Source organism: Saccopteryx leptura, chromosome 2, assembly GCF_036850995.1.
Source record: "Saccopteryx leptura isolate mSacLep1 chromosome 2, mSacLep1_pri_phased_curated, whole genome shotgun sequence".
NCBI classification, from domain to species: domain Eukaryota; kingdom Metazoa; phylum Chordata; class Mammalia; order Chiroptera; family Emballonuridae; genus Saccopteryx; species Saccopteryx leptura.
The window spans coordinates 345458163-345476789 of record NC_089504.1 but is presented as its reverse complement, the minus strand read 5'-3'; the positions used below and the strand labels follow the sequence as shown (position 1 = coordinate 345476789).

Genomic DNA, 18627 nt, shown 5'->3' with positions numbered 1-18627 from the left:
ACTTAGAGCTCATCAGTGAACAACCCTTCACAGACACCATAATTAGAAGACATTACCAGGCCAAGCCATCCCATCTTTCAGAGGGTTCTGGGTGCGATCTGCATAGGTTACATCTTCAAATACCTTTGCTACTCTCCTCCACCTCATCACATAGCAACAAGTTTCTCTGTGAACTAGAAAACTTGACTTTCAAAGCCGTGTCTTTTGACTTGTTAAATAGGATTCATCTTCTGACCTTACTCTCTGGCAGGATTCATTCATTGGCTAAAGTCTCTGGTTTCTTCCATCCCAACATAAAGAAGACTCCTTACTTAATAGCATCACTGCTGAAGCTTTATTATGTTTGGATGATGCTCCTCTCTACTGAAGCTCCATTATGGTCCTGGCTTGGGCTTCCACTGAGTATGCTGTTTTGCATAATGACACTGAATTTGCATGAACCTTTGTAAGGTTGCTTGGTTCTACTGATTTGCATTTTTCTCAAAGGAGATGAGTGCGGGGTGGGGATCCTTGCCCTCATACCTAAGACAGCCTTTTTTCTTCACCCTTTAAAAAGAGTCCCTGTGGCCGTTGGTAACCAAATATGAGCCAGGTTCAGTGAGAAGAAGTGGTGAGGAGAGAATGAGAGATGGATGGGAGCCTTCTGCCCCCCTTTATTTACCTGTATGCACCAAGTTCTCTGGGCTGACTGTGACTTTAGAAATACTAGTCTCAGCCCTGGCCAGTTGGTTCATTGGATAGAGCATTAGCCCAGTGTGTGGACATCCCAGGTTTGCTCCCCAGTCAGGGCACACATGAGAAGTGACCATCTGCTTCTCCTCCCCTCCCTCTCCCCTTTCTCACTCTCTTCTCCTCTCACAACCAGTGGCTCAATTGGTTCAAACGTCAGTCAGTCCTGGGTGCTGAGAATGGCTCTGTTGGTCCAAGTATTGGCCTCGGGTGCTGAGAATAGCTCAGTTGATTCAAGCATCATCCCCAGATGGGGGTTGCCTGGTAGACCCCAGTTGGGATGCATGCAGAAGTCTATCTCTCTATCTGCTTCCTTTCACTTAAAAAAAAAAGAAAAGAAAAGAAAAAGAAATACTAGTCTCCAAAGGCAGAAAATGTAGTGCAGATGGAAGTTAAGGAGCTATGGTCTCAGGATGCTATTTTCAAACATGGTGTTGTTACCTATGGGTGTATCTCAACCAGTGGGAGAGAAAGATGTGGAGTTGCAGGCTAGCACCTGGAATTTGTGTCTAACCAATAGCCTACCTTTCTATGCTGCAGGACGATGCATGGGAGCACCCAGGGATGTGTGCCCTGTATGGAAACATCCCCCATCACACACTGCAGTGGATGCAAAGATTGAAAACAGCTCCTGTGTATAGAGCCTCTTACTGCCATGTCTCCTAGGGGTTAGAAAGTGATGTCAAAGGAAATCATAGGTCAAGAAAACCATAAAAACTGTTAAGAGAAGAGGCTGAACATATCAATTTGTTATTCTAGCTATGCAACTCTGGAAGCTTCGATGAATGGAAAAGGCACCATTTCTTGCAAATTACATAGGATTTTACCTTCCGATTTCTGAGATCCAGCCCCATAACCCACAGCATTTAGTCACTATCACTGTTCTTTTTCCACCAACCATGACATACTCTGGACACTAGGAGTGCATCTAGAAAAGCCACAGCCCCTGCCTTAGAGAGGAGGAAACGTTTGTGACAAAGCTCCACACTGGGCCTGTGAGGGTGGTGCCACACTCACTCTGAGGTCTTAAGACATGTCCCCATCTTCCTTCCCGTTACCTGTCGGTGGCCCAAGAGCAGATCAAAGTGGGGACTAGCTTTCTTTCGCAACTGTCTAGAAAACGCACTCCTGGTTTTTTCTTTATTCTTCTATTCACAACACTCCCGACATCAGATATATGGGCTTTCCGCACACCAAGCAATCTCTGTGACGTCGTCAGAATGTCCTATAATTTTTAACATCATCTGCCTCCTCTTCAGACACCTATTGCAATTTTCAGACTGTCACTTGTACTTCCAATTGACTGTCTCTAAACTCAGGTTCCCACCATCCCCTCTTGGGGTTTGATAATTTCGTAGAATGGCTCAAAGAACTCAAGGAAGCATTTACTTACATTTACCGGTTTATTAAAAAGAATATAATAAAAGAACAGCCAGCTAAAGAGACACATAAGGAAATATTTGTGAGAAGGTCCTGGGGTTTTATGGAGGGTTTATCCAACAGGCATGATTGATCATTAACTCAGTCTCTAGTCCCTCTCCCCTTCCTGGAGGACGGGTGGGGAGGGACAGGTGGAAGGGCCCACACTTCCAATTATAGCTTGGTCTTCCTGGTGACCAGCCCCCACCCAGGAATCTTACCAAGAGTGGCCTCATTTGAACAAAAGACACTCCTCTCACCCAGAAAACTGCAGGGGATTTAGAAGCTCTGAGTCAGGAACCAGGGTCAGAGACCAAATATTGGAACAAAAGGAGCTCTTAGTGTCCTGATCACTTAGGGAATGACAGGGTTTTAGGAGCCTTGTGCCAGGAATGAGGACAGGGACCAATACATACATTTTTCTCTTATTTCACAGCAATAGAACTAGAAAATACCAAAATTCTCCATTTCTGAGCTGCCTGACCTGAACCCAGATACTTAAATTAACCTTTAAATACTCAGTAAAGGTACTCAATAAAGATGCACTTGTTTTTAAATAAAGTAGAAACAATGATATTCACCTCAGAGGGTGTTGAAAGCGTTCAAAGGGATAATGTCTGAGAAAATTCCCAGCCCAGCCTGGACAGCTAGTAGAATCAAGGGTGATGTCAGAAATATCACTGTGGGCAGCAGCCAAAAAGGAGACCAGTGGAAACAGCCACACGAGGAGAATGGGGAGTCCCAGCTGAATACTGCACTGCAGAGAAAATGCTAAGTAACTGTGATTCAGTTTTTTCTCCAGTGAAGCTAGGTGTTTCATCCTCCTCACCATCTTGTATAGAATAAGGACTCCAAAGCAGAAGAGAAAGATGAAAAGGCCATAACACACGTTCAGATATGGGGCTGGGGGTGTTCAGAGGTGGCTGAGACCCCCTTCCCGTGGGGCTCCCTTCTAGAAAGGCTTCCAGGAGGTGGTGGCAGGCCACCTGGGTTGCGAAGCCCAGCTAGAATCTGGACATGCAAAGATGAGAAAGATAACATTGCACCAGTGAGCAAACATTTTGGGGGTGGCAAGGCATTTTAGCAGAAGCAGTGGGGAGCAGAACATGGCAGCCTTGAATGCCAAGCTTCACTCGATAGGCAGTGTCTGCCCCACAGCGCCTAGAACAGACTCACTGAGAGCTGATGCTCTCTCATGGTGCATGCACGTTGACAAGTCCTCAAATAAGGCAGATCTGGAGTGTGAAGAAGTAACCCTGACCAGCGGCCTCTTGTCGCAGTCAGCAGCAGCGGTGCGTGGTGCATGGAACTAGGTGTAGGACCAAGTGGTAGGGCCTCTGGCCCAGACTTCGTTTCTGGCATATGCAGTGCATCTCCGTGAACATTTATGGACTGCTGTCCCCCAGGCCACCCCTCCATCCCCCTGACTCCAGTATTCACCCCTCTCTCCCTGCCACTGATGCCCGAGCTCCAGGCCGCACCTTACCTTCTGTGGCAGCTCTTTAATGGTCTCAAAGTGTGGGTGCTGATTGGAGCAGATGTTGGGGACCTGCCATTTCCTGGGTCTCAGCCCCCAGCTCCTCATTCTCCTGCTCCACCTGCTGAACCTTCAGCCGGTAACTGGCCAGGTGATCATTCTGGAACTGCCTGGGCTCTTTCTTGCTGCCACTGAGGTAGGGAAGTTGTTGGTCCCTAGCAGAAGACAAGCTGGGTGACCACTGAAAGGGTCAGGCTGGACTAGCCATGAGCCACAGGTTCCGGGAGTTTGACTGCTAGAGAGTGGCCGCTCTCCTTCAGGCGGGCCCCAGCGCGGTGCTGGAGGCTGGGCACAGAGTCCCTGCGGCAGCCGCTTGTACAGCCTGCCTGGAGCTCGGAGCCCTCGTACAGACTTCACAGAGCCTGAAGAGCAACGGGTTTTGCTACGGCGAGAAGCCATGGTCCTAGAAGGCTGAGTCGCAGGTTGGTTACCAGAGCTAAACACACAAATGTGAGCATTCTTCCTTGCCTGGATCTCTTATCTGTCCACGAGGGTGCAGATGCAATCTGCAAGTTTCCCCCATGCTGTCCTCATGTCCACTGCCATCAGGACAGCCATCAGTCAGTCACTCAGTCTCTAGAAGTAGTTCCCGCCTCATAAGAGAGAGAGGTAACCGCCCTTGGACTCTGTTGCTAAGAGGGATGTTTTGTGTTATCTCTTTAAAGATGCCCCACGGGAAAATTCTCCCTGAGTGACCACCTGGCATCTCTCCGGAGTGGCATGACCTTGAATAAGCAGTGGTCCTCTTGGAAGAGGCAGAGCTCACTGAGCATGGGGTCCTCTAGCCTCAGGACAGGAGCCTCAGAGAGACTGGGCAAGAATGACAGGGTGCTATGGTGTTACTAAATGCAGAGTTAATTCCACCCCTTCCTGCTTCAGGTGGAGAAGAGAGAGGGGCTGTGAGCTCCGCGGGGCGAGTCAGCTGCAGGCCAGACGGGACCGGGGCTCCTAACTCCAGCACGTCCTCTCTCCTCTGCATCAAACCCTTTCTATTAAAAGGCCAAATGGTAGATATTTCAGGCTTTGCATGCAGCCTCTTTGCACCAAAGCTGCTCAACACTGCCCTTGCAGCATGACACCAGCAGAGATGATGTGGAAGCCATGGTGTGGCCGTGTTCCTGTGGGATTTTATTCCCCGAAACAGGCAGCAGCTGTATCTGACTGTGAACAGTGGTCTGCTGACCACCACTCTACACAGCAGCAGCACAGTGAATGAGGCCTAAAACTTGGATCCCAGCCCTGGCCGGTTGGCTCAGTGGTAGAGTGTCGGCCTGGCATGCAAGGGGTCCCGGGTTCGATTCCCGGCCAGGGCACACAGGAGAAGCGCCCATCTGCTTCTCCACCCCTCCCCCTCTCCTTCCTCTCTGTCTCTCTCTTCCCCTCCCGCAGCCAAGGCTCCATTGGAGCAAAGATGGCCCAGGCGCTGGGGATGGCTCCTTGGCCTCTGCCCCAGGCGCTAGAGTGGCTCTGGTCGCGACAGAGTGACGCCCGGAGGGGCAGAGCATCGCCCCCTGGTGGGCAGAGCATAACCCCCTGGTGGGCAGAGCGTCGCCCCTGGTGGGCGTGCCGGGTGGATCCCGGTCGGGCGCATGCGGGAGTCTGTCTGACTGTCTCTCCCCATTTCCAGCTTCGGAAAAATACAAAAAAAAAAAAAAAAAAAAAAAAAAACTTGGATCCCTCGGAGCACGTGGGGGAAGCTTTAGTCTGCTCTGGGGCCAAGGGAGGGTTCCAGAGTCCCAAGGGGACCCTAGAGCTGGACTCTGGGCCTCAGATACTGGACCTTCCACTTTACTGAGGCATTTGGATCAAGACAGGACATCTACCTGGATAGTCGATAACCTCGGAGCAGAACAGAGTCGTCTGTGTGTTGTGGTGTTGCTGCTGCTGCTGTTATCTCTGAAACCTCAGTTTCTAATGCCTCAGAAAAGTGACTCAGCTGCCACAGTCACTGGGAAAACCAGGAGATGGGGGCACTTGTTGCCAAAGCAGATTTTCCTCAACCAGCCTTGTATGGAGCGCTCACAGCACACTGGCATCGTGGTAGGCACTTCAGATGCACTCTGTCCCAGTGACTCTGGGAAGGAGGTAGAATTGCCCCATTTGCAAAGGGGGAAATGAGGCTGAGATACACAGAGGTTAGGGGACCGCCCAAATCTCACAGCATGTTCGTAGTAGAGTTGGGATGCCAGCCCAGGTTTCTGAAGCCAGCAGTCCCAATGGTTTCCAATCCGGCAAGGTGCTCGTCGGTGTGCTTGGCTACTTTACTTATGGCTAAGGGAGAGGACTGTGTGGAAATAAGCTTTTCTCAACCAGTGGTTCAAAAAAAGATAAGACATTAAATGATCTTAGGAACTTTCCATTTAGCAAATTTGATATCATTGTATTCACGTGCTAAAACTTGTGAAACCCAAAAAGAGAATTGATCGTTCCCTGTCTTTGGACATGTAAGAATTGGAGACAAAGAGGCCCTGGCCAGTTGGCTCAGCGGTAGAGCGTCGGCCTGGCGTGCGGGGGACCCGGGTTCGATTCCCGGCCAGGACACATAGGAGAGGCGCCCATTTGCTTCTCCACCCCCCCCTCCTTCCTCTCTGTCTCTCTCTTCCCCTCCCGCAGCCAAGGCTCCATTGGAGCAAAGATGGCCCGGGCGCTGGGGATGGCTCCTTGGCCTCTGCCCCAGGCGCTGGAGTGGCTCTGGTCGTGGCAGAGCGACGCCCGGAGGGGCAGAGCATCACCCCCTGGTGGGCAGAGCGTAGCCCCTGGTGGGCGTGCCGGGTGGATCCCGGTCGGGCGCATGCAGGAGTCTGTCTGACTGTCTCTCCCCGTTTCCAGCTTCAGAAAAATACAAAAAAAAAAAAAAAAAAGAATTGGAGGCAAAGAAATGTGGACTTGAGAGGTCTGCGGCCAGCTTGCTCCACGCAGGCTCAAGATCAACCATCCCACATAGAATGAAAAAAAAAAGAGAGAATTGTTTTATTGCTGATGATTTTCTCAGTTATCACCTGGCATATCCTTTTTTTTTTTTTTTTTTTTTTTGTATTTTTCTGAAGTTGGAAATGGGGAGACAGTCAGACTCCCGCATGCGCCCAACCGGGATCCACCCAGCAGTGCCCACCAGGGGACGATGCTCTGTTGCAACCAGAGCCATTCTAGCAGCTGAGGCAGAGGCCATGGAGCCATCCTCAGTGCCTGGGCCAACTTTGCTCCAATGGAGCCTTGGCTGCAGGAGGGGAAGAAAGAGACAGAGAGGAAGGAGAGGGAGAGGGGTGGAGAAGCAGATGGGCACCTCTCCTGTGTGCCCTGGTCAGGAATCGAACCTGGGACTCCTGCACGCCAGGCCGACGCTCTACCTCTGAGCCAACCGGCCAGGGCTGGTATATCCTTTTTTGATCACGTTCCCAATATAGTATGGAGCGGGGTGTGGGTGAGAACATTCTAGTGCATATCAGTCCACAATTCGCCCTGTCTCCCAATCACTGTTCCGACTCCTGGGCCTTTCTCTCTGGGAGCCACAGACCTCTGGCCAGGCTTTCTGGAGGCAGCTCTGCCCAGTGGGGCCTCACTCCCGTCTCGGAAAGGGGCCTCACTCTCGGACAGTGAGGGGCAGGCATGAGTCCTGGATTCTTAAATGGCCTCAGGGAAAGTTGCGCCTTTGAAACCCAGTTCTTTCTTTCCCACTCAGGGAGGATCCAGCTACCTGTGGGAGTTTCTCCCAAACATCAAATGTGCCAGAGGTTTTATTATTTTACCATAGCCCTGACTAAGTTTTCCTATAAACCAGAGTTAATTAAAGCCAAATGGTTTGATATGAGGACACAGTTTCTTTGAGAATCCCCATATGCGTAGCACTGAGACCAGTTTCCAGAAGGCCCTGGTGCTGGTGGGCCTGTTTCCCAAATTCTATCCCTCTGGCTTCTTTGTCCATCAAATAAGAGAGGTGGGCTTTGCAGGAGGATAGCTCAAGGGGTCTCTAGCTTGGAAGTACCATCCAAACAACAAAGAGGGTGGCCATCTATGTCCAGCAGGGGGCGACACTCCTGGCCCTGGGCTGTGGGGGTTGGTTTCACATAAAAAGCTTTAACGGGCATTTGGGTAGTCAGACAGGTCTTGGCAAGTGGGAGTAAGACACAGGTGTGGGAACAAGGACCAGGTTAGACTGGACAATATGTGCTGGGGGGAAAGGAGCCTGCAGAAGTCTGTGTAAGGTCCAGAGGCCAGGACTCCCAGCCAGCAACTCCCGTGGGATCATTTCTGCTGCAGCTCTGGCCACAGCCTGAAGTCCACGCTTTTACTGAACCAGATGCTCAAAGGACGAGGAGATTCCAAGTTTGGAGGTTGTTATTTAAAAGGGAGCTATACTCCCAGGAAAGAGTTTCAGCATCTCAGAGAAAATGTCTGTATTCCTAGGGACATGAAGAAGGGAAAAGAGGAAATATTTATGAGCCTGAAAGAATAATAAACCTTAATGCTTGGAGACAGCGTAACGAGCGTGGAGAGACCCGCTAGGCTTGGCATCGGAACACTTGGCTCTGATTCCCACCTGTTAGTTGTGTGTCTGTGAGCACATCTTTCCACCAACCTGGGCCTCTAGACTCCTTGTCTGTGAATGGGGAGGCTGAGCCAGATCATCTGTAAGGCTCCTTTGAGCCCCAACCTGTTGGCTCAGTGGATAGAGCATCCGCCCAGCGTATGACATCCAGGTTTGATTCAGTCAGGACACAGAAGAGAAGCAACAATCTGCTTCTCTCCTTCTCTCACTCCCGTTTTCTCCCTCTTCTCCTCCCTTAGCCAGTGGCTTGACTGGTTCGAGCACCAGTTGGGCACTGAGGATAACTTGTTGGTCTGAGCATCAGCCTCAGATGCTAAAAATAGCTTGATTGATTGGAGCATCGGCCCCAGACAGGGATTGCCGTGTGGATCCTGGTTGGGGTGCATGCAACAGTTTGTCTATCTCCCCTCCTCTCACTTAAAAAAAAAAAAGACTCCTTTGGGTTCTGCCGGTTTAGGACAGCACCATGCAATAAACTTTCTATAGTAATGGTAATATTCCCCATCTGCACTGTACAATGCAGTACCACACGGAGGCATTGAGCACTTGAAATGTGGCTAGTACAGCTGAGGCACTGAAGACTTCAATTTCACTTAATTTTTTTTTTTTTTTTTTTTTTTTTTTAGAGAGAGGGATAGACAGGGACAGACAGACAGGAACGGAGAGAGATGAGAAGCATCAATCATTAGTTTTTTATTGCGCATTGTAACACCTTAGTTGTTCATTGATTGCTTTCTCATACATGCCTTGACCACGGGCCTTCAGCAGACCTAGGAACCCCTTGCTGGAGCCAGCGACCTTGGGTTCAAGCTGGTGGGCTTTTTGCTCATACCAGATGAGCCTGCGCTCAAGCCGGTGACCTCGGGGTCTCAAACCTGGGTCCTCTGCATCCCAGTCCAACTCTCTATCCACTGTGCCACCGCCTGGTCAGGCTCACTTAATTTTATTTAGTTAAAATTTAAATAGCCCCATGGAGTTAGTGGCTGCCATTTTGGACAGCATAGGCCTGGGATTCTAGAACGAAAGATTTGGTTCTGTTCGATCTATTGTGTTTATCAAGCTAAGCACCTTCAAGACAAATTTTTCACAGGAACTGAAATGAAGGAGTGCTGGTTTGTACTCGGTTATTAGCACATCCAGTCAGCCAGAACCCCCCCCTCCCCCCACCTTGGCATTCCAGCTCATTGAAATTTTGTACACACACACGCACACGCACACACAACCAGGAACCACAGCCGCTGAGCAGTGTGATTGTGTTTCCAGTCAGGCTCGTGACCTCGAATGCCAGGCAAGTGGAATCACGTCTGAACGGCCCCAGGCAGCTTCGGGATGCAATCCGTTTCTCATACTTTCTTGGCCAAGTCCAGAGGGCAGATCCTTAATAGAAACTTTGCCTCAGCTCATTAAGGAAGAACTATGTGTTTGGAGGGCGAGGTTCCAAAAGGTGTTCAAGACTCCTGTTTCCTGCTTTCTCCTCTTTATCTGTCATCGCCAGCCATGGCCAAGTGGGCTCCTTCTCTGAGTTCCTCACATTAATCCCTCATTTTTCCATTCCCACTGCCATCGCCTCGGCTGAGACCCCTTCAGCGTCCTCCACACCTTTCATCGGCATTCCCCCCGGCCTCTCGGCCAGCCTGTTTACACTCCTTTGTGAAACTTTCTAAAATACCCCACCGGTCGTGTCATCCTTGGGCTCAACTCCTGTGGCAGCCCTCCCACTGCCCTCGGGATGGTGTCCAGGCTCTTTGTGGGGTGGCCAAGGCCCCCCATGGCCTGACGCCTTCCTAGCGCTCCAGCCTTCTTTCCACCGGTCTTTCATAGGGGCCTGTGGCACCAGCCAGCGGGGCCACTCAAGCCCTCCGGCATGACCTCTGCCTTCCGGCTGACCCTCTCTTGCTCTGTAGACATCCTCTTCAGCCTCCCAGGCCAATCTCCAGTGCCACCAGCTACATGATGCCTTCTCTGCTCTCCCCGAGCCAGTGCTTCCTCCCAGGCTTGGTCAGCATGTATACTTTTTCCAGGTAGGAATTTGGTCTGTAGCAGAGTGGTTAGAATAATGCTGACAAGTAAAAGAAACTGGACCTGGGTCCAAATCTTTGTCCTTGCATATAACCTTGGGCAACTGACTAAATCATTCTCTGCACCTCCGTTTCTCATCTCTAAGATGGGCACGATTCCTAACCTTACAAGGTGGCCATGGAAACAGCCTGTTAATGTATGTAATATTCTCAGCACAATGCCAGGTGCATCACAAGTGCTCAGTAAGTGGTAGACATGGTTATTATTATTATTATTATTTTAGTGTTAGGCCCTTATTGAGGAAGGTGTGAGGCCTTACACACATTGGTCTTAGCTGCCTCTCTAACTAGAAGTGTCTGGATGGTGGGGATCGCTGGCATTTTTGGTATTCCTTTGCACCCAACTAGAGTTTGCAAATAGTGAAGACTCAGAATATGAACTGGTTGAGCATCTCTAGAGCCTGAAGGCCGATATTTGAGTCCTGGGTCTACCACTTACTAACTGTGTGATCTTGAGCAAGTTTCTTAACCTCTCTGGGTCTCAGTTTCCTCATTTGTAAAGTGGAGAAAATAACAGTTCCTTTTCCATAGATTGTTGCTAGGATTAATTGGGGCATTAACAAGGTTTCTGGGGGCCTATCACCTGGGTTAACCACCTGTGATGTAGAACCTAGACCCCCTAGGCAATCGTGAGGGTATTATGAATGAATGATCCCATTGTACCAGCTGCAATGAGGTTTAGGGGTGGGGCTATAACAGTAATATTCTCATTTACAGTTGCTTGGCTTCAGTTTCTGGCATAAGTATCTTTCTACTCTTTTCATGCTTTTATTACTTGGCTCTGAACCAACTGGCTGGTTTGAACTGGTTTCTGGCATGTGGGCCTTTTGGGTAAATGCCTCTCAAGCCTCAGTGGGAGCAGAGGGGCATAAAACAAACATAGAATTTGGCCACATTCTTCTTGATGCCAACTGAGTAGTAGTACTGGCTGATGGGTACAGCATCATAAATGACAAATAAAGACATTTGCAGGGCCACTGAAGCAGCCTTTATTTGCCAGGTGACTAAGAACACATACTCTTGAGGCAGAACTAGAAATATCAGCAAAGACGATTAGCCCGTGGGGATGAGAGAGGCTGTTTTAAGAGGCGGAGGCCAGGGCGCCCACTGCAGTATCAGAGCGCCTTCCGGACCGACAGCACCCGCCCTCCCCCCGCTCCGCCCCCCGCACTGCTCACAGTCTTCCTCGCTGGCCGCACTGGCCCCGCCCTCTCGGTGGCCACTGAACTGAGGTCGGGCGGGGCCTGCGGAGGCAGCCCCTGCCCAGCTCTGGTCCTCCCAGGATCCACCAGCACCGAGGGACTTCAGTAGCGGCCGGGGGGGCAGGGCACACAGGGCACACAGACAGTGTGGGGCACACAGACAGTGCGGGGCACACTGGGGGAGGGCGCACAGGGGGCACACGCAGGAGTGGAGCAGGGGTTGCAGGGCAGCCTGCGGAAGAAAGGCACACGAAGAAATTAAAGAAGCCGGAGTGGACAACAAGTTCAGCCAGTTCTGCCCCCACAGCCTCCCAAGTTCACCCACTGTTCACCTTCTCCACTCACTTCCCTAGTCCCAACCTTCATCATCGTCACCTATATGGCACCAGTGGCCTCCTAACTGGTTTTCCAACCCCAGTCTTGCCTCTCCTCACCACCACCGTCAATTTGGTGGCCAGAGTGATCTTCTACAAACACAAATCTAATCGTCTCCCTCCCCGGCCTAAGACCTTCAGAGGCTCCCATTGGCACTCGGGATAAAGAGCAGCTTCCTTCAATTCAACTGTCACGTCCTCCTTGAAGCCCCCCTGGATATCACTGTGTGAAATACCCCTTTGGTACCATGTCCCTCCTTCCAGAGATATTTGTGACTATCCAATTATGATCTCTCTCCCCACTGGGCAGTGAGGTCAGCAGACAAGCCCACCTGCACACCTGGCATAGAGCAGGCACTTAATAAGAATGTATTGAACAATAAATTAGTCAATTAATATAGAAGAAACATGTGGCAAAAGGGAAAAGGTTGATCGGAGACTGACAGGTGTGGACTCAAAACCAGAAACAACACACTGGATATTGGATGGACACCAAGGAGCCCAGAGACCAGACAGGCAGCCCCAGGCCACATCCAGCTTGAAAGGTGTTTCATTTGGCTGGCACTAGATTGGGTTTTTCTTTTTTAATTGTTGAAAATATTTCAAATTTAAGAGAATTTAACATTCAAAATAAATCCAGACTCCCGGCTTTCCTTGTTCAATCAGAAGAGCCAGCAATACTGCTGGTCTCATGTGACCAAATGACCCTGAGGGGACAGCAGCACCCTCATTGAGCCGAGCCTAACTCCCCAGTTCTTCACCGTCCTACGTGAACCACGTCACTCACATGTGCTAACAGCCTTGTCCTTGAAAAACATTTGACTTTCCTATTCTTGGCCCAGAGGACAAGATTCTGAATGACAGAGAGACAAGCTAAATGTAGAATAGGAAGCCACCTGTAACAGTAATCAGCCCACAGGTGTCCACGGCCCACAGGTGTCCACGGCCAAGAGGTGTCTGGCGCACAGATGACAACCAAGTTCTGCCGATTCTACCTGCGCAGCATCTGGGGCTGATGCCTCCACTGACCTGACCCAGGCTGCCCCCTGTGGCTTATGGCTTATTAGCTCCTAGAAGACCATGACCCGGGCCCCCTGGACAGTCCCCTGCCTGGCCCCTCCTGCCTCTTCCACTCAGCCCCTCCTGAGGAGCAGCTCTGAGTTCTCACTGACTCCGTCAAGGAATGTTTATTGAGCCTCTGCTGTGTGTGCTAGGTGCCGGGGATAAAAACATTTTCTATTGTCTCTGAGCTCCGGGTATTTATTTGCTCTCTAGTGGGGGAGATCAGCAGTTAAGCAAATTCTAGCATTTCCTCCTCATAGAAAAGCAAGACCTCCCTCTCCAGCCTGGTCTTCTTGGTTCTCTACGAATGGTCCCCGAATGACCTTCCCTGTCGTCCTCCCCAGCCCAGGTCATTACGTCACGACGTGGAGCCACTTATTGTCCTCCCAAGTGCTGAAAGCTCTTCCCCGGTGTGACCCTCCAGTTGCCTGCCTGCCTGCCTCCCTAAACCGGTGGAAACAGCTTGAGAACAGATGCCTTTCTAGCCTTCATCTCAGCCTTCCTCTGGCGCCTGGCACACGCCGGGCGCTTGGATGGAGTCTGTTGATTTGGAATGGAACAGAACAGTCGCCAATGACTTAGGGATTGGCAGCCGTGAGCACCTGCCTGACTTTCTTCAGATCCTATCAGCCTCCTAATCGCTTCTTAACTGTGCCAGGTTCTACGATTTATCTGATGAATCAATCCAGTTGCTTCCTGTGGCTTCCCCAACCCTCCCACCCATCCCTCTCCCTGCAGAGCCTCAGCTGGGCCCACGTACTTGCTGTCCTCGCTCTCCAGCAGGCCCCGGTACGTGCTGATCTCACACTCCAGCCGCGCCCGCACGTCCAGCAGCACCTGGTACTCCTGGTTCTGCCGCTCCAGGTCGCAGCGGATCTCCGCCAGCTGGGACTCCACGTTGCCGATCAGGCCCTGCATCTGGGCCAGCTGGGAGCTGTAGCGGGCTTCCGTCTCCGTCAGCGTGTTCTCCAGCGAGTCTCTCTGAGGCCAGAGGAAAGATAAAAATCACTGTGAGGAACAGATCTATTTTCCATGGCCTGATTCATAAAGGATCAGAAAGAGCCGATCTCTCTTTGGGATTGGGAATGACACCACCACCCCACCACCACCCCCGCCCCACCGTGACCTAAGTCACGGTGGACACTAAAGTCCAGAGTGTTTGAGTGACTTGTTCACGGTTAAACAGCTGGTGAGTGACAGACCAGGGTTTGAACACAGGTCAAAGAGATCCTAAATCCCTTATTCCTTCCCCAACCTGACTCTGGCTTCAGGCTTTGGATCTGCGGTTCACAGGACCCCTTCGCTACGGCATTATTTAGAACAGTGGCCTTTAACCCTGGACAAATGTTAGAGTCACATCAGAGCCTTTAAAACAGATGCCCAGGCCCGGGCCCCACCCCCAGAGACTCTGACTCCGTTCTTCCAGGGAAGAACGAGGGCACGGCGTTTCTAGGTCTCCACAGGTAGGGTGGAGAAGCGTGGGTGTGGAAAGGCAGGCTACGCAGAGCACAGGCATTCCTGGGGATTCGTGCTGGACAGTGGCCACCTAACCTGTGTCAGATTTGGGACACCCATTTCATCTCTGAGAGAAATCTCCTTCCAAGAGAGGCCAGCTGGGCGATCAGCCATGGTGGCTAATCTGGGCCTCCTCCTCCTCCTCCTCCTTCCCGGATGCCTGCACCAGTGCTCGGTGCCACGGGGGGGGGGGGGGGGGGGGGCCGGAGCTGGGGAAGTGGTGCCTGCCCAGCAGTACTAACCAGACTGTGCTGGGCCTGCAGCTCGATCTCCAGTGTGTTGACTGTTCGTCTCAGGTCAATGATGTCCGACTGGTAGGTCTGAAGCTGTTCAGTGCTCGTGGCCACCTGCTGGTTAAGCTCCTCCATCTGCAGTGGGGGAGACAGAAGAGGCTGGGAGTGCCTTCTCAGGGGGTCCTGGGGAGGCCAGCCCCCCACGAGAGGCCCACCTGCGTGTTGAACCATTCCTCCAAGTCCCTGTGGTTGGTCTCCACGACCGTCTCGTACTGACACCGCATCTCCTCCAGCATCCTGGTCAGGTCCACAGGGGGCGCAGCGTCCACCTCGATGTTAAGGCGGTCACCCAGCTGGCATCGGAGGGCACTGACCTCCTGAAAAGGAACAGAGCGCCAGGCGAGTATGAAGTTGCATGATCTGGGCTCACCTCCCCAGGCGATGTGGAAAGATAGAACAAAGATGTTAAAATTCTACGTTGGAAGGGCCCCTTGGGGACTGCAGTCTGCTCTGTAGTATCGCGATGGTCTTCCAGCTCCAACTGGACACCCTCATGATGGGAAAGGCACTCGGCTAAACCCTTCCTGTCACTTTGGCAGAAGCCGAGAGCAGCGTCAAGTCGGTTTAATCCATTTGAGCTAAGATGGGAAACCCATGCCCCTGAGCCCCTTGCCACCCTCCCCACCCGTGTTCATCTGGGAAGGAGGGCGGCTGAAGCCTGGCTTCACTTGGTTCAAGGCCAGGTTAGAGCTGGCGCCTTGAGGGCCTCACTGCCAGAGAGAGAAAGTTGTCGCTGAGGCTCTGGGGTGTGTGATAACGCCTCATTAGCGGCTCTTGGTTCAGGTCCCAGTTCTCTGATGAGGTGGGATGAGTCAGGTGCCTTAGGGCACTTGGCAAACATGCGGTAACTGATTATTACTTTACACTTAAGCCTAAGGAAACCCAATCAGGATTCAGAGACACTTGTTCTTTCAGATGCCAAAGTCAAGAGGTTGAGAGTCAACCCAGGGAAGGAAGGAAAAAACCCCAGCGCTCAGGGGGGCATTGCAGCATGCAGGTGCCCAGGATGGAGGGCATTCCACTCCCAGGACCTGCGGGGAGTAGAGGGGGAGGAAAAGTCCGAAAGTAAAGGGCTGACCTGAGGCCGCTAGATTAGGTCTAGTATATGCAGAGGAGAGGAAGGGAGAGGAAGAGAGGACCATAGAAAGAAGAAAGTCGCTGTAGTTCAGCTCCCCCTCAGGAGACAGGGGTGGCCCCAGCAGTCTGGCCCAGTGAAGTGGACAGGTGTGAGCTCCAGAGCACAGCCCTGGCTCTATGCAGCACTGTCCCCCTGGGACGCGGCAAACAAACCAGCGGGAAAGCACCGGCAGCTGCACATCCAGGGAATGCAGGAAGGAAGGATCGCTAGCCTTTCTGAGCACCGACCAAGAAAGGCGTTTCAAATTCTCATTTCATTGTCTCCGCAACCTTGTCTGATAATGTTGTCCCTGTTTCACAGATGGAGAGGCTCAGCGAGGTTAAGTAAATTGGACAAAGTCCCAGCAACCGTATGTGGCAGGCCTGGGAATTTCAGCACACGTCTCTCCAACCCCAAAGCCCACATTCTGCCCACTCTGCTTTCCAGGGTCAGCTCAGCCTGACTTCAGGGCTCACCTCCTCGTGGTTCTTCTTGAGGCAGAGCAGCTCCTCCTTCAGGGACTCCACCTGGGCCTCCAGGTCGGCCTTGCACAGGGTCAGCTCGTCCAGGACCCTGCGCAGGCCGTTGGTGTCAGCCTCCACCAGCTGCCGCAGGGTCAGCTCCGTCTCGTACCTGCACAAGGACAGGGTCAGCAGTGGGAGAATACAGAACTCAGGGGAGACCTTGAACTGCTGGCGCTTTCCCAACTATGAAATTAATGAAAAGCTGCCCCCAACCAAGTGCAGGGAGAGAGGGCACCCCCCCAGCCCAGGGGTCCCCAAACTTTTTACATAGGGGGCCAGTTCTCTGTCCCTCAGACCATTGGAGGGCCGGAGTATAAAAAAAAACTATGAACAAATCCCTATGCACACTGCACATATCTTATTTTTAAGTAAAAAAAACAAAACGGGAACAAATACAATATTTAAAATAAAGAACAAGTAAATTTAAATCAACAAACTGACCAGTATTTCAATGGGAACTATGCTTCTCTCACTGACCACCAATGAAACAGGTGTCCCTTACGGAAGTGCAGTGGGGGCCGGATAAATGGCCTCAGGGGGCCACATGTGACCCACAGGCCATAGTTTGGGGACCCCTGCCCCAGCCCCTGGCCAAACTCACTTGGTCCTAAAGTCGTCGGCAGCCAGCTTGGCATTATCAATGTGCACGATCATCCTGGCATTCTCTGCCTTGGTGCACAGAACCTGGGGGCCAGAGCACACAGAGGGGGTCAGTTCAGGATGAGAAGAAGGACAAAGAACCCCAGTGAGGAGAAGACGGGGCTGGTGGGACTCGGCAGTCTTGCAGCCATCCCTATGGAAGCCCCTCTTCCCTGGAACTCTGGGGGGTACTTAGTGAACTGCTAGTCCTTGGAGACGTGAGATTTCTTTTATAAGCACCTGGGTCTTCATAAATCCAAATGCCCCATTTTGGATGCAATGAGCGATACGTAAGGAAAGACTCATTAAGTCTGATGTCTTCATGTGACAGTTAGAAGGGTCCTTACTAAGCGTTAACAATGACTAAAAACACCATGTTCCAGGGGCTTTGCTAAGCACTTTAGCTGCATCAACTCGTGGAATCTTCCTGGCAGCCTTATTAGGTAAGGACCATTATTATCCCCATTCCACAGATGAGGAAACTGAGGCCTGGCAAAGGGACAGGACTTCCCAAAGTCATGCAATGGATCCACGGTAGAACTGAGATTACATCCCGGGCCTCTGTCCACAGGAAAGGCTCTGGCTGAGTGCTTGAATTATGAGATAATTCTATGTCGTAGGGAAGTCACATTTCCCTGAACAGAGCTTAGTAAACTATAAGGTTTAAGTCTGAAATGCCAGTTGGCTTCCCAGTGAGACTGTCCAGCACTTGCCCTCACCTTCTGCTGGAGCTCTTCAATGGTCCTGAAGTAAGACTGGTAGTCAGGACACAGGGTGGGCATTTGAGACTGGCAGGCCTCTTGGATCTTGCTCTCCAGGCTGGCGTTCTCCTGCTCCAGCTGCCGCACCTTCTCCAAGTAGTTGGCCAGTCGGTCGTTCAGGAACTGCATGGTCTCCTTCTCATTGCCATTGAAGGTCCCTTCGCAGTACCAGTTGCAGGAGCCCACGGAGCTGGTTGGCCGGCAGCTGCCGGGTCGGCAGGAGCTGGCTAGATAGGTCTTGGAGAGGCCGCTGGCCGGCCGGTAGGTGGTGGGCATGCAGACGGGAGGCACGCCGGTCGCGGGCTGGCAGACATAACCCAGGCACAGCTCGGGCCGGCAGCTCATGTTGCTGGAACAAACTGAGGAGGATCGGGGGAAGCTCTTGAGGGAGGCGGGTGAGCAGTTGGACATCATGGTGGGGGAGCCCTTTCTCCTCAACTGCAGCTACCGGAATCACCAAGACCTACAAGCCCCAGCCAGCTCAGGCCTTTTTATACCCTTGGAGTGAGGGGGCTCACACTAGAAAGTCATGTGGGGTGCTGCTGATGTTTATACTCAGCCTCAGAAGAAGCTGCTAATTAATTTGTAATTTTGTTTCCATTAAGGAGTTCCTATCCTCATAAAGAGACCAAGCTTATCATTTGGCTAAAGCAGGACTCTGGCTCCTGTCATTGATCACCAGGGGAGAGCTTCAGGACACATCTTCAAAGGATCCACTCCCTGCCTGGGCCCTCATTACCGGGGCGGAGCCTCCAGGAGACCACAGCGGCCTGGCCCATGCGCCCCCGCCTGCCCCGGCCCTGAGAAAGGCCACAGTCCTGAGGGGCAGCA

General features: G+C 51.8%; 1 protein-coding gene and 1 non-coding gene across 2 annotated transcripts; one reads left to right on the top strand and one right to left on the bottom strand.

Annotated features, from left to right (window-relative positions):
* Positions 1–6498: 6498 nt before the first annotated feature.
* Positions 6499–6629, top strand: LOC136396125 (small nucleolar RNA SNORA38). Its single transcript, XR_010749542.1, has one exon. It is a non-coding gene; the product is annotated as a small nucleolar RNA SNORA38 (small nucleolar RNA).
* Positions 6630–11278: 4649 nt separating this feature from the next.
* Positions 11279–18207, bottom strand: KRT32 (keratin 32). Its single transcript, XM_066364210.1, has 7 exons — positions 17755–18207; positions 16998–17080; positions 16349–16505; positions 14911–15072; positions 14705–14830; positions 13708–13928; positions 11279–11743 (listed from the first exon to the last, which is right to left on the bottom strand). Exons 1-7 carry the CDS (start codon positions 18205–18207, stop codon positions 11614–11616), a joined length of 1332 nt encoding a protein of 443 aa, XP_066220307.1. The 3' UTR covers positions 11279–11613.
* Positions 18208–18627: the final 420 nt, after the last annotated feature.

Bases quoted from the DNA above. Each gene is read 5' to 3' on its own strand.
- KRT32 (XM_066364210.1), bottom strand. From the start codon at position 18,207: ATGTCCAACTGCTCACCCGCCTCCCTCAAGAGCTTCCCCCGATCCTCC. The intron at 16,506-16,997 runs GTGAGTTTGGCC...GTCCTTGTGCAG, and splicing joins GCCGACGACTTTAGGACCAA to GTACGAGACGGAGCTGACCC. The intron at 14,831-14,910 runs GTGGGCCTCTCG...CCCCCACTGCAG, and splicing joins AGGAATGGTTCAACACGCAG to ATGGAGGAGCTTAACCAGCA.